This window comes from Apodemus sylvaticus, chromosome 4 (genome assembly GCF_947179515.1).
Source record: "Apodemus sylvaticus chromosome 4, mApoSyl1.1, whole genome shotgun sequence".
Taxonomy (NCBI): domain Eukaryota; kingdom Metazoa; phylum Chordata; class Mammalia; order Rodentia; family Muridae; genus Apodemus; species Apodemus sylvaticus.
In genome coordinates, this window is record NC_067475.1 from 19,633,408 (window position 1) to 19,647,082 (window position 13,675).

Below are 13,675 nucleotides of genomic sequence, written 5' to 3' on the forward strand. Positions count from 1 at the left end.
AGTGAAGGCAGTCTCAGAAAGACAAAGGATCTCACTTTCCCTCCTGTGTAGCTCCGTATCTAAACAGAGGCACACATGTGCAAGGACGAGAGTGAAAGGGAGGCTTCTGAGGAATGACGGGGACCAGAAGGAGAGAGGGTGAGAAAGGAGAAGAGGAAAGATGATAGGGAGGGAAGCTGCTCAAACATATTACAGCCATGCATGAAAATGGCCAAATGTAGTGCAATATAGAAGAAGAGCAAAGTAAACCTTGTAAAAGGTTTGACAAGAAATACAAAACAAAACAAAAACAACAAAGCAACGCACCCCACCCCCACTCCCGCACCAAGACAGGATGATAGCCCAGTTTAGATGTTGGGTATATAAGGGCCATATATTACACATCCTTCAGCCCATCTTTTTTTTTTAATAGGACAGGTGGAACAGTAGTCATACTTGAAATAAGCTTGTGGCTTGGGCAAAGGTACCGAATGGAGAATGGGTGCTTTTGGTTCAGCTGCTGATCAAGTTAGAGTAGTGGGGGTCAAAGGGAATGCTACAGTAGATCTTTTGATGAAGCTGGCAAAACATTGATACTCAAAGAATGTGATTTTTTTCCGTAGGATACAAATCATAAATTTTATGACAAGAAGAGGAATTCTCACTCATGAGAGGGATTAGACTCTTCCATGAGCTGATCTTAGAAAAATGTCATCAGCTCTATAGGACGCTAGTCCAAGCAAATGGTCCCTTACACACCCAAAGGACACTCACCGTGGTTCCGTCCTGCAAGACGATTCATAAGGTAGGACTTCCCTGTGCGATATAAACCGACAATGGCCACCACCACCAGAGGCTGAGCTATCTGCTCAAGAATCCTCACGGCCTCCAGATTTACTGTCAGCTGCTCTTCCCAGTTTTGCACAAGACAAATGGGTGCCTCCATGGTCCAATCGGATGCCACAGGAACCTGTAACTCAGAACAGTCGCTCACTGAAATACGGGATCTTGAAGTCCTCTCTTGTCATTCATTACTCAAGATGGACACAAGTCAGCTTCTGTTTGTGCAACACATAGCTCAACTTCTGTATGTTTCTAAAGCAGAAAATGAGTGCAGCCTTCCCAAACATGCTACAGTATTTCTTAAACAATATCTTTACTATTCTAGTTTGAACTAGAAAAACCTATTCCTCATCTTTTTAAAGAATAACATGAGAAAACCTACAACACTGATTTCTGAGACTGAGAGCACTTGGTTTTTGGTAGAAAGGTTTCCTGGCATTCTGAAAGAATTTGCAGCCTGATTCAGTATGAGAAGTTAGCTGGCTGTGTGTTGGGCACTGCCTTAGGTAGTTGTTATGGGAGAATAAACAAAATGGGTGCAAATTCCTACCTCAGGAAGCCTCTGTTGAAATGAAAGAGAAAACATAGCAGAGAATGAACACACACACACATGCGCACACACGTGTACGTGTGCACCTTAAAATAAGAATAGAATGAGGTAGGGACATTGGAGGTTGAATTCAAATAAATGCAAACAGGGACTGACTCTGCCAAAACAAGATAAAATGAAGCCTCTTGGTGACACCTTTGAGGACAGAAGACAGCTGTCAAGAAATTATCGAAGACACAACGAAGGCCAATTGTTTAAGAAGGAAACTAGGAGAAGCTACACTACGAGAGGCTTCTGGACTACTGAGTTTGGCTCATTGGCCCAGAGAGGGCTTCCCAAGCTCCCACCACCAAGATGGGACACCATCATTGTCTCCCAAGACAGGGGTTGGATGAAGACCCAAGAAAAGTGGTACATGCATGCTTCGGCCGCCAGGAGGCGCTCTACAAGGGACCACAAGACCCTGTGTGGTCTGCAGCTTGTGCACACCCACCCACCAGCGTGAGTCTGCACCCCCAGCAAGGAATTTTTCCCATCAGGTCTGTTAAGAGAAACACATGTGGCAGCTCACCCAGTTGCTGGCTCTGTAACAGGGACAGTCCTCAGCTACCTTGGTTCTTTCACTGAGCTTCCAACTGCTCCAGCCTCCTGGGAGCAGCCACTGTTAGAAATGGCAAAGTAACAGCCACCCAAACACAAACTGAGATAAAGGGAACTGAAATCGAAACCATGCTCCTTGCCACATGACTCAGTCATTGAGGGCTTGACCAAAATAACAGAATTTGTGACCTCAGCAGAGCTGAGTTGAGCAGGGGGAATTTCCCAGATTCCTCCTGACTTTCTGAAATTATCACTGCACTACGTCTTGCAGATTGAGACAGTTTTTTCTTTCCTAGAGTGTGTTCCAACACCAATGCTAAAATAGGAAAAAACAGAATCACACTTTGAATACAAGTCCATCTGCAGTACTCCCTACTGAGAGAAGCCCTTCTCCTCCCTTTCCTGTGTTTTCCAGGGAATCTGGGAAATAGAAACTGAAACAGTGTCCTGACAGGAACCAGCTTTGTTTAAGTAGACAAAGGTGATTAGCCCTGGGTATTTTAGCCTTTTTTTAAAGGGAAAAAAAAGCCCCCAATTTCTTTAAAGTGCACATTTGCTGTCACCTCCCGGTTAGAGTCTTTAACCAAAGCTTCATAGAGATGGTGAACGATAGAGATGGCCACTATTTTCAACGCAGTCTGCTTGGGAAGGACACGGCATGATTATGTCAGGTCTGTCAGTAGAGATGACAACTCTGAATTGTTCCTTCCAAGCCCTGTCAGGAAGTTCTCAGTGTGCTTTGCCACTCTTTCTGGGGATGTTCCAGACTACTCTTTCTTTCTTGGCCATTTGTCCAATACAAGTGAACATTCTTAATCTACAAATCCAAACTTCCAAATCCTCCCAATACTGATTATTTTTTTAGTTCTGACATAAAGCTACAAGTAGAAAATTCAATTCTATGAAAGTTTTCCTTTTTTACGAATTATTTAAAATATTGTCTATGTGAACTGGACATGGTAGTGCATGCATATAGCGGGAAGTGGAGGTGGCGGACCCTTTCTTAGCTATATATTAAGTTTGAGGCTAGCCTAGACTACATGAGATTTTTGTCTGAAAAATCAACTATATACAATGTGTGGGGCGGGGTCATGGAGGCTATGTTGCCAGTACTCAGACTGCTTCATTTATAGGACCTCTTTTTTCAGTTATTCTTGGACAAATTTGTGTTTGCTACTGCATATAGCAGGCTAGGTGGCCTGTGAGTTTGCAGGGATTCCCCCATCTCTGTCTCCTACCTCACCATAGGATCAGAGGGATTAGAACTTTCCCATGGGCTCTGGAAATCCAAACTCAAAATCCCTTGGTTATATGGCCAAAGCGGACCTTAAATTCTCAACAGAGAAAATCTCGCCCCTCCATCCACATGCATTAGCAAAATCATCTTCATCCCTTCATCGCCTTGAGGGAGTGTTCTAGCACATCAGTGCCCAGCCTGAATAACAACCAGAACTAAGGAGCAGTTACCCCAGCTCTGTCATAAAACAGATATTTACAGGCGACATTAGAAACAGGGCATGGCCAGATTGACTTAAGAGAGTTCCAGATGAGCTACAACAGATAACTGCATAGATGTCATCATTAACTCTCCCTGAAACTGGTTAGGTCGCAGTCCTGACATAATAAATATGAGTATCCATTCGTGCTCTCTTTGTCCTTGGTCATAAGAAATGACTTCATCCCCCTACTGGATTGACAGGGCAGACCATGTGACTTGCTATGTAAATTAGCTGTGAGTGAAAGGTACAGAGTTACTCATGGCATTTCCATTTCTCCAGAGTCCAGCTCTCCCTTCCTTACATCCCACAGTGAGAGACGGAAAGCTCTTATACCAACTGCTGCATTCAACTGACACAGAAGGAACCAGCACAAAGCGTACACCTGAATCTAACCCAGAGCCTAGTGTTTGCCTCTGCAGCCTCCGCAATTAATTGAGTTACCAAAAACAAACAAACAAACAAACAAACAAACAAAAAACCAAAAACAACAACAAAAAACAAAAACAAAAACAAAAACAAAAACAAAAACCAGAAATTGATTTTCACAATCTGTTTATATATTTGGGGGTTTGTTGTGTATTATTACTGCAGCCAAATCTGCCTAGATAGATAGATGTCTGCCTATCTTCCAAATAGAAGCAGATTCCCCCAAACCACTCACTTTTCCTGATGGTGAGTTCTTAAGTCTTCCTCTCTCATTGTTTGGTTTCTGGTATAATGTAGAGAATTTCCCAAGCCAGGCAAATCAGAGATGCAATTCTTTAAGTATGTTTGAAGGGTTTGTTCCCAGGTTTTCAGCACCAATGAAGGGTCATAAAAAGAGAGAAAAGTGTTTAGGGAATGTGGCATGGTGGTGTGGGGGAAGGGGGTACCTAGGCAGGCCCATGCCCAGGCATCTCTTCCCCCTGACTGGAGAGAGGGAGGAGGGAAGGAGAACCCAAGAGGGGCAGAGAGGTTAGAGTGCCAAGAGGCAAGCAATGAGAGAGAGCAATGAGAGAGGGAGGAGGGGCAAGTAGCCCCTTTTATAGTGGGACAGGTCTATGGGGGTGGGGCATACCTGGGATGGGGTGGGGTGGAGCTTAGACAGAATACCAACAATGTTTTTATCTGTTGATAAGGTAGAAATTCTGGCTGGTTGTCTGCCAATGGAAAGACTTTGCTCCCTTATCTCTTCCCAAACAAGATACACACCAGAAGGATTCCCCACAAATGATTCACACCAGAAAGATTCCCCATGAGCATCTGTAGCTTTCACCACTGATTTAAAATGTGTTGGCACACCTGGTGGTAATGACACTGGATTTTAATCCCAGCTTTAGGGGGTAAGGGTAGGGTAGGTATATTTCTGAGTTCAAGAACTCCTTGGTCTACAGAGTGAATTCCAAGACATTCAGGGCTACACCTAGAAACCATGTCCCAAAAATAAACAACAACAACAAAAACCAAACAAAACAAACAAAAAATGCATTGGCACAGGTGAAGGAGTTAATGAAGGAGTCAGGGTTACTAGGATGATGGATTCAGCAGGATGATGAGGCTTAAAGGTGGGGGGTATAGGGGTTAGGTGAGTGTGGCTAGGCGGCGTGGGGGAAGGTGTCCAGGCGGGCCCTTGCCTGGGCACCTCTGCCCCTGAGGGACCACACACACACACAGACATGGTATAGAATAGAGTTTATTCAGAATAGGGGATGGGAGTTAGTGGTGGAGAGAGAGAAGGACAGAGAGAGAGAGAGAGAGAGAGAGAGAGAGAGAGAGAGAGAGAGAGAGAGAGGGAGAGAGAGACAGAGACAGAGAGAGACAGAGAGAGTGGAGGGAGTGGAGGCCGGCCATGACCACGGGGAGGGGGAGGAAGAGCCCCAGGGGCAGAGAGGTGAGAGTATGTGGGAGAGCGGTGAGCAAAAGAGAGAGAGGAGGGGCAAGTAGCCCCTCTTATAGTGGGCCAGATCTCTGGGGCGGGGCATACCTGGCCATTGCCAGGTAGGTGTGGGGTGGAGCTTACACAAAACCCCAACAGTCCCCAATGTTTGGTTAATTAATAAAAGAAAAAGGAAAAAAGAAAAGAAGTGACGGCGCATATGGCGAAGCAGGAATAGGGTCGTTGTTGAGATCTGACTGCTTCATGCTGACATTGGGGCGGTGTGTCTCTGGAAAACCTAGAGAAAGGGGTATGGGGGGGGTGATTGTCCAGTCTCAGGAGGACTGGCTGCTTCTTTGCTGTCCAGGGTTTGTAGAGCCATTTGAGGATAGGTCAGGAGAACAGGTCCAGTAGAAGCTGTCTGCGTCTGGAGAAGCTGAGAGGAGATTGGAGCATCTGAAGGTTGCGTCTCTGGAGCTGTCCTGGATATGGCAAGGGTCTGGACTTAACAAGATGTTGGAACACATTAGTATAGTTAGGGAATAAGACTAAGTACATTTGGGAGAAAGGAAAATTTTCTTAAGATGTACAATTGAAACCCAGAGGAATTCCACCCTTTGGAAAGGTAGTAAAGTGGGTACTTGGGCAGATGTACTTATCTGGATGGAGCCTACTTGGTCCATGAGCAGTAGGTTTGGGTAGGTTTCCTGTAGCTAACAAGTTTATTAAAGAGATAACAACATGAGTTAACCACATGAACAGTCTTTAAGATGAGCCTTTGTAGATCAGAAGGAATAGAATTGAAGGTTGGGAAAGTGACAGAGCGAGAAGAGGAAATATGAAGCATTTAATGGAAACGGAGTTTAGGTAAGGAGATAACTGTCTAGCTGTCAATGTAGTCAGAAGTCTGAGGAATAAACAATAACTTAGCAGTTATATTATTAAAGAATGACAAATTCCAGTAGCCAGCAGTTCTTTGTGGTCTCTGGTCTCCATGGCAGTCTTGGCTGTCAGTCTGGCTTTCAAACACAGAAGATGTACGGCTTTTCTCTGTGGAATGGATACCCATGACATGAGAAATGACTTACCTTTGTTTAGCTAAGTCATTTGACTCAAGGTTTCCGGTTTTGTCCACTGCACTTTCAGGCAGCATCCTGTGGTGGTGTCCATCTTTCTTCTGAGACATCCTGTGGTGGTGTCCATCTTTCTTCTGAGACCTCCTGGGAGAAGCTGTCAGGCCTTTGGGAATTCTGTCTCTCTTAAATCTAATAACAAACTTCTGACAAGATTGAGCGCAAGATAGGAGAGCAATAGTTAAAGAGAGACTAGGAATGGGAATCTTAAGTAGCTTTGACAGGTTGTATAGGTAGAGGAAAGTATATTGCCTTGGTTAGTAAAGATGCTAGGATCACAGAAAGAAAGCTGGCAGCAATGGATAAAATTGTGGTGTCTAGGCAGATTTAGGCTTGTTAACATACACTTGAGCACGCAGTCTATAGGAGCAAATGAACTAAGGGTGTGGGAACACAGATGGGGAGCAGGCAGGGCAAAGAGAAGGCTTAGACCGGAGATAGATAAAAGCTTAAATGTATAGGATTCGGTCCCATTTACCGGATTGCTTATAGTATGTATTAAGATCCCTTAAAACTATTGGATCTAGGGTGTCATTAGGTGGCCATTTTGAATTATTGAGTCTAGACCTTATTGCAGAGGTTTATTAGTTTAGAGACTTGAGATTTTCCAGGAGGCATCCCAGTAGGGTGCCTGGAGGTATCGGCGAAGACACTATTACCCCTCCACTCTCTCTCTCTCTCTCTCTCTCTCTCTCTCTACCACTAACTCCCATCCCCTATTCTGAATAAACTCTATTCTATACCATGTCTGTGTGTGTGTGGTCCCTCAGGGGCAGAGGTGCCCAGGCAAGGGCCCACCTGGACACCTTCCCCCATGCCGCCTAGCCACACTCACCTAACCCCTATACCCCCCACCTTTAAGCCTCATCATCCTGCTAAATCCTTCATTGAATCCATCATCCTAGTAACCCTGACTCCTTCATTAACTCTAACTCCTTCATTGGTGCGGTTGGCCGGGACGAGAAACACCATGGGATATTAAGCCTCTTCCACCAACGGGTAAGTCTTATACTAGTCAGAGGAATAGTCTCTGGACTTCCCACGTTGGACCGTGCTGTTCTGTCGCTCCTTCCTGGTGGAACTCCCGCCACCGCTGCCACCACTGGCCCATGCCAGACCCCCTCCCTCGCCAGAACTGCTGCGGAAGCCGCCGCCACCGCCGCCGCAGCCCATGCCAAACCCCCCCTCCCGCTCCAGAACTGCTGCGGAAGCCACTGCCACCGCTTCTGGGCAGCTCTGCCCCTCCGGCGTCGTTGCTAGGATACGAAACAAACTATTTCCCAGCCACTGTGCTACCTAACTTCCTACTTCCACTGCTGACAGGAAGTTCCGCCCCGCGCATGCGCGATCACTGATGCCTCCTCGCCACAGCAAGCCTGCACTCTTTCACGTTGCTGTGCCCCACCCCCCACCACCATACTGTCCCGCTCTGCTGGCTACAACACAGATTTCTAGGGCCTTTACAAAAGCCTAGCCACAGCCCACGCCCCCATCAATTCTACTACCCAATTCTCTCACAACTCTACAGCTTCTCCCTACCACCCTGTCTTCCCTCTTTTACACTGCGTGGTCTCCCAATGTCCTCTACTGTTAACACAGCAGTCCATGACTGCTCTAGCAGCCACGCACAGGCAGGTGAAGCAAGGTTGGGGGACCGGGTCCCACAGCCAAGCAGTCCACACTGGCTTCCACGTTCCCTGATATCGGATTGCACTTCCTTAGCAAATACCATCAGCCTAAGAAGGTAAGGTCTTTCGGTTGGCTGGGCGGTTTCTTAAGTTCAGAAGGGACCTGGCCAGTCTTCTTCTAGAGCTGGACGCTGCCCCAGCTGGCACTCGTTTTATGACGCTCCACCACAGGTGTATCCCGCTCCAGAAGTAATCCTGAGTCTCCCCATTGGCTTCCAGCCGCTCACTCAAACCCTGGGCCCAGGCAGATTACTTCTTCCGGCTTTTTGCCTCAGCTCCCAGGAGTCTGCACGACGGTCTGGACCCTTTGGCTTAGCTGCCGTTATTTGTTATATACACTCTCCGGGACGCCGATTGTGATATAACAAAACCCCCACACACCTGATGGGAAATAGAGTGTCTTCGCCGGTACCCCCCAGGAACCTCTCTGGGATGTCTCCTGGAAAATCTCAAGTCTCTAAACTAATAAACCTCTACAATAAGGTCTAGACTCAATAATTCAAAATGGTCACCTAATGACACCCTAGATCCAATAGTTTTAAGGGATCTTAATACATACTATAAGCAATCCGGTAAATGGGACCGAATCCTATACATTTAAGCTTTTATCTGTCTCTGGTCTAAGCTTTCTCTTTGCCCTGCCTGCTCCCCATCTGTGTGCCCACACCCTTAGCTCATTTGCTCCTATAGCCTGTGTATCCATTGCTGCCAGCTTTCTTTCTGTGATCCTAGCATCTTTACCAACCAAGGCAATATACTTTCCTCTACCTATACAACCTGTCAAAGCTACTTAAGATTTCCATTCCTAGTCTCTCTTTAACTGTCTTGCACTCAATCTTGTCAGAAGTTTGTTATTAGATTTAAGACAGACAGAATTCCCAAAGGCCTGACAGTTTCTCCCAGGAGGTCTCAGAAGAAAGATGGACACCACCACAGGATGTCTCAGAAGAAAGATGGACACCGCCACAGGATGCTGCCTGAAAGTGCAGTGGACAAAACTAGATACCTTGAGTCAAATGACTTAGCTAAACAAAGGTAAGCCATTTCTCATGTCATGGGTATCCATTCCACAGAGAAAAGCCGTACATCTTCTGTGTTTGAAAGCTAGACTGACAGCCAAGGCCGCCATGGAGACCAGAGACCACAAAGAACTGCTGGCTACTGGAATTTGTCATTCTTTAATAATATAACTGCTAAGTTATTGTTTATTCCTCAGACTTCTGACTACATTGACAGCTAGACAGTTATCTCCTTACCTAAACTCCATTTCCATTAAATGCTTCATATTTCCTCTTCTTGCTCTGTCACTTTCCCAACCTTCAATTCTATTCCTTCTGATCCACAAAGGCTCATCTTAAAGACTGTTCATGTGGTTAACTCATGTTGTTATCTCTTTAATAAACTTGTTAGCTACAGGAAACCTACCCAAATCTACTGCTCATGGACCAAGTAGGCTCCATCCAGATAAGTACATCTGCCCAAGTTCCCACTTTACTACCTTTCCAAAGGGTGGGATTCCTCTGGGTTTCAATTGTACATCTTAAAAAATTTTCCTTTCTCCCAAATGTACTTAGTCTTATTCCCTAACTATACTAATGTGTTCCAACATCTTGTTAATTCCAGGCCTTTGCCATATCCAGGACAGCTCCAGAGAAGCAATCTTCAGATGCTCCAATCTCCTCTCAGCTTCTCCAGACGCAGACAGCTTCTACTGGACCTGTTCTCCTGACCTATCTCCAAATGGCTCTACAAACCCTGGACAGCAAAGAAGCAGCCAGTCCTCCTGAGACTGGACAATCACCCCCCATACCCCTTTCTCTAGGTTCTCCAGAGACACGCCGCCCCAATGTCAGCATGAAGCAGCCAGATCACAACAACGACCCTATTCCTGCTTCGCCGTATGTGCCGTCACTTCTTTTCTTTTTTCTTTTTTCTTTTTCTTTTATTAATAAACCAAACATTGGGGACTGTTGGGGTTTTGTGTAAGCTCCACCCCACACCTACCTGGCAATAGCCAGGTATGCCCCGCCCCAGAGATCTGGCCCACTATAAGAGGGGCTACTTGCTCCTCCTCTCTCTTTTTGCTCACCGCTCTCCCACATACTCTCACCTCTCTGCCCCTGGGGCTCTCCCCCCCCTCCACGTGGTCATGGCCGGCCTCCACTCCCTCCACTCTCTCTCTTTCTCTCTCTCTCTCCCTCTCTCTCACTCTCTCTCTCTCTACCACTAACTCCCATCCCCTATTCTGAATAAACTCTATTCTATACCATGTCTGTGTGTGTGTGGTCCCTCAGGGGCAGAGGTGCCCAGGCAAGGGCCCGCCTGGACACCTTCCCCCACGCCGCCTAGCCACACTCACCTAACCCTTTATATTACCCCCTTTAAGCCTCATCCCATACACTAATATTTGAGCTGCTTGTTTCTTAGGTGCCGTGACTTACATAGCACTTTAGTTGAGAAAGGTGTATCTATTTTTCAAATTTTTACTTTCCTTCTCTATAAAGTGTTCTATATAATAAATACAATTTAAAGGAGAGTGAAGAGAGAAACAAAAAAGACATCTCAGTAATGAAATCCTCTCCTAAAATATACACTCCTCAGTGGAAGAGGATTTACCTAATCTAGTAGATTTAAGACTTGCCCCAGGGAAGGGGAATGCTACCCTCCAGGGTTTACCCTTTCAGATGCCAAGGGGAGGGGAGATGGGATGAAGAACTCTGGGAAGGGGCACCAGGATAAGGGGGAACATTTGGAATCTAAATAAATAAAATAATTAATTTTAAAAAATAAACATGTCAGGGGCGGCGGCGGCAGCGGCGGCAGCAGCAGCAGCAGTGGCTGCTCCAGCTGAAGGGCCATCAGCAGTGGAACCAAGGCGTCACAGGGACCAGTTAGGCCCTGCGCCCACGACCACTGACCTTCGCTGACCAGCCGGGCAGCAAGCAGCTGCAGTTGTGCGGCGCCTTTCCTGCACGGAGGCCACTTCAGAACTCGGCCTCCCACCAGTCAGGAGAGGTGCATCCATCTTGGTTCCGTACTCCAGGGATCGGACAGACTGAGGTACACAAACATAATCCGAGGCCAACACCGAGGTGGTCTGAGCCCGACGGGCGTTGGCCTGCACCCAGGCCCTGGGTGGGTCGGGGGGGCCATCGGGGTGCCAACCCAGCCAGGAGGTTTTTTGCCCAGGCCTGCGAGCGCGCTGCCGCCATTTTGCCTGCAGGACGACAGAGAGCTCAGGCGGGCAGACCTGTAACAGGCATAGCCTAAGGCTAACAAAGCGGGGGTCCAGGCCCCAAAAGGCACAGGACTGACCCCAAGAACTGGGTGGCTTGGTGGGCCATCTGTGAATCAACCCGCCCAGGTGATTGTTAGCAAAGCAGACTCTCCCGGCGCTTTCAGGGAGCGCGGGCGCGCACGCCCGCCATCCTAGTCACCTGGCAGACCCAATTAACAGTCATAGCCCTAGGGGAACTTTGCTCGGACCTTGGCCTCCCAGGCTTTTGCCTGGACTCAGGGACTGGGCGGCCAGGCTAACCTTGTGTGCGACAGCCCGGTTGGCGGATCGGCTGCCCAGCGGAGTGAGCGGAACACAGGGGAGGTCACAGTAGCATACACCATCGGCACTCCCTGGGGGTGCACACAGGCTCCACCTGGTCCACAGACACAATCTGGGGCAAGGCCTCAGGCAGAAGCCCTTAGCTCTACTCTCTCCGCTTCCGGATCCAGATCAGTCTGGGCGGCAGCATTACATCTCCAAGTCCTGCAAGTGGCTAGCTGGGCTTCCAGGCTGCCAGCTGGGAGAAGTCAGGGTGCTCCAGTGAATCCAGCGGGCCCCAGCGGGAGCCTTCGGGTGCCTGCTTTGGGATCAGAACAGCCTGGGCAGCAGCACACTGTCTACAAGCAGTGCAGGAGGTAAGCTGTGCACCAGAGGCCAACTGGGAAGGGGCAGCTTGCACTGGTGAGTCTAGCACTGACAAGATAAACTAACACCAGTGAGAACTAGATGGCAAAAGGCAAACGCAGGAACGTCACTAACAGAAATCAAGGCAATATGGCAACATCTGAACCCAATTCTCCTCTACCAACATGTCCTGGATACCCCATCACACCAGTAAAACAAGATTTGGATTTAAAATCACTGGTCATGATGCTGGTACAGGAACACATGAAGGACATACTTAAAGAAATTCAGGAGAAAATGGATCAAAAGTTAGAAGCCCTTGCAAGGGAAACACAAAAATCATTGAAAGAAATCCAGGAGAATACAAAAGCCAACAAGGAGGAAATGCAAAAAACACTTAAAGAAATACAGGAGAACTTTGGTCAACAGGCTGAGGTCATGAAAGACGAAACACAAAAAGCTCTTAAAGAAATACAGGAGAACTTTGGTCAACAGGCTGAGGTCATGAAAGACGAAACACAAAAATCTCTTAAAGAATTACAGGAAAACACAAACATGCAAGTGAAGGAGCTAAGCAAAACCATCCAGGATCTAAAATCAGAAGTAGAAACAACTAAGAAAACTCAAAGGGAGACAACATTGGAGATAGAAAGCCTTGGGAAGAAATCAGGGGACAGAGATGCAAATATCAACAACAGAATACAAGAGATAGAAGAATCTCAGATGCTGAAGATTCCATAGAAACCATGGACTCAACAGTTAAAGAAAATGCAAAAAGCAAAAAGCTTGTAACCCAAAACATCCAGGAAATCCAAGACACAATGAGAAGACCAAACCTAAGGATTATAGGCATAGATGAGAGTGAAGATTTACAACTTAAAGGGCCAGCAAACATCTTCAATAAAATTATGGAAGAAAACTTCCCTAACCTAAAGAGAGAGATGCCCATGAATATACAAGAAGCCTACAGAACTCCAAACAGACTGGACCAGAACAGAAATACTTCCCGTCACATAATAATCAAAACACCAAATGTTCTAAACAAAGAAAGAATACTAAAGGCAGTAAGAGAAAAAGGCCAAGTAACATATAAAGGAAGACCTATCAGAATCACAGCAGACTTTTCACCTGAGACTATGAAGGCTAGAAGGTCCTGGGCAGATCTCATGCAGACTCTAAGAGAACACAAATGCCAACCAAAACTACTATATCCAGCAAAACTCTCAATCACCATAGATGGAGAAACTAAGATATTTCATGACAAAACCAAGTTTACCCAATATCTATCCACAAACCTGGCCCTAAAAAGGATAATAGGAGGACAACACCAATACAAGGAGGGAAACTTCACCCTGGAAAAAGCAAGATAGTAACCTTTCATCAAACCCAAAAGAAGTTAAGCATTCAAATTTAAAAAATAACGTCAAAAATGATAGGAAGTAACAATCACTATTCCTTAATATCTCTTAACATCAATGGACTAAATGCCCCAATAAAAAGACACAGACTAACTGACTGGATACGTAAACAGGACCCTACATTTTGCTGCTTACAGGAAACACACCTCAGGGTCAAAGACAAACACTACCTTAGAGTAAAAGGCTGGAAGACAATTTTACAAGCA

General features: G+C 46.5%; 2 protein-coding genes across 4 annotated transcripts in view; both read right to left on the reverse strand.

Moving 5' to 3' along the window:
* The window catches only part of LOC127682624 (guanylate-binding protein 4), a 103,452-nt gene extending 101,361 nt beyond the window's left edge, over nucleotides 1-2,091 (reverse strand). Inside the window, exon 1 of the mRNA XM_052179109.1 lies at nucleotides 1,944-2,091. The gene's annotated coding sequence lies outside the window, so the exon portion shown is untranslated. The remainder of the gene's footprint in view (nucleotides 1-1,943) is intronic.
* Nucleotides 1-13,675, reverse strand: part of LOC127682623 (guanylate-binding protein 4-like) — a 60,816-nt gene that overhangs the window by 14,297 nt on the left and 32,844 nt on the right. For all 3 annotated transcript variants that reach the window (XM_052179103.1, XM_052179105.1, XM_052179104.1), the window contains exon 11: nucleotides 754-949. In XM_052179103.1, the coding sequence (XP_052035063.1) occupies nucleotides 754-949 (196 nt within the window). The remainder of the gene's footprint in view (nucleotides 1-753; nucleotides 950-13,675) is intronic.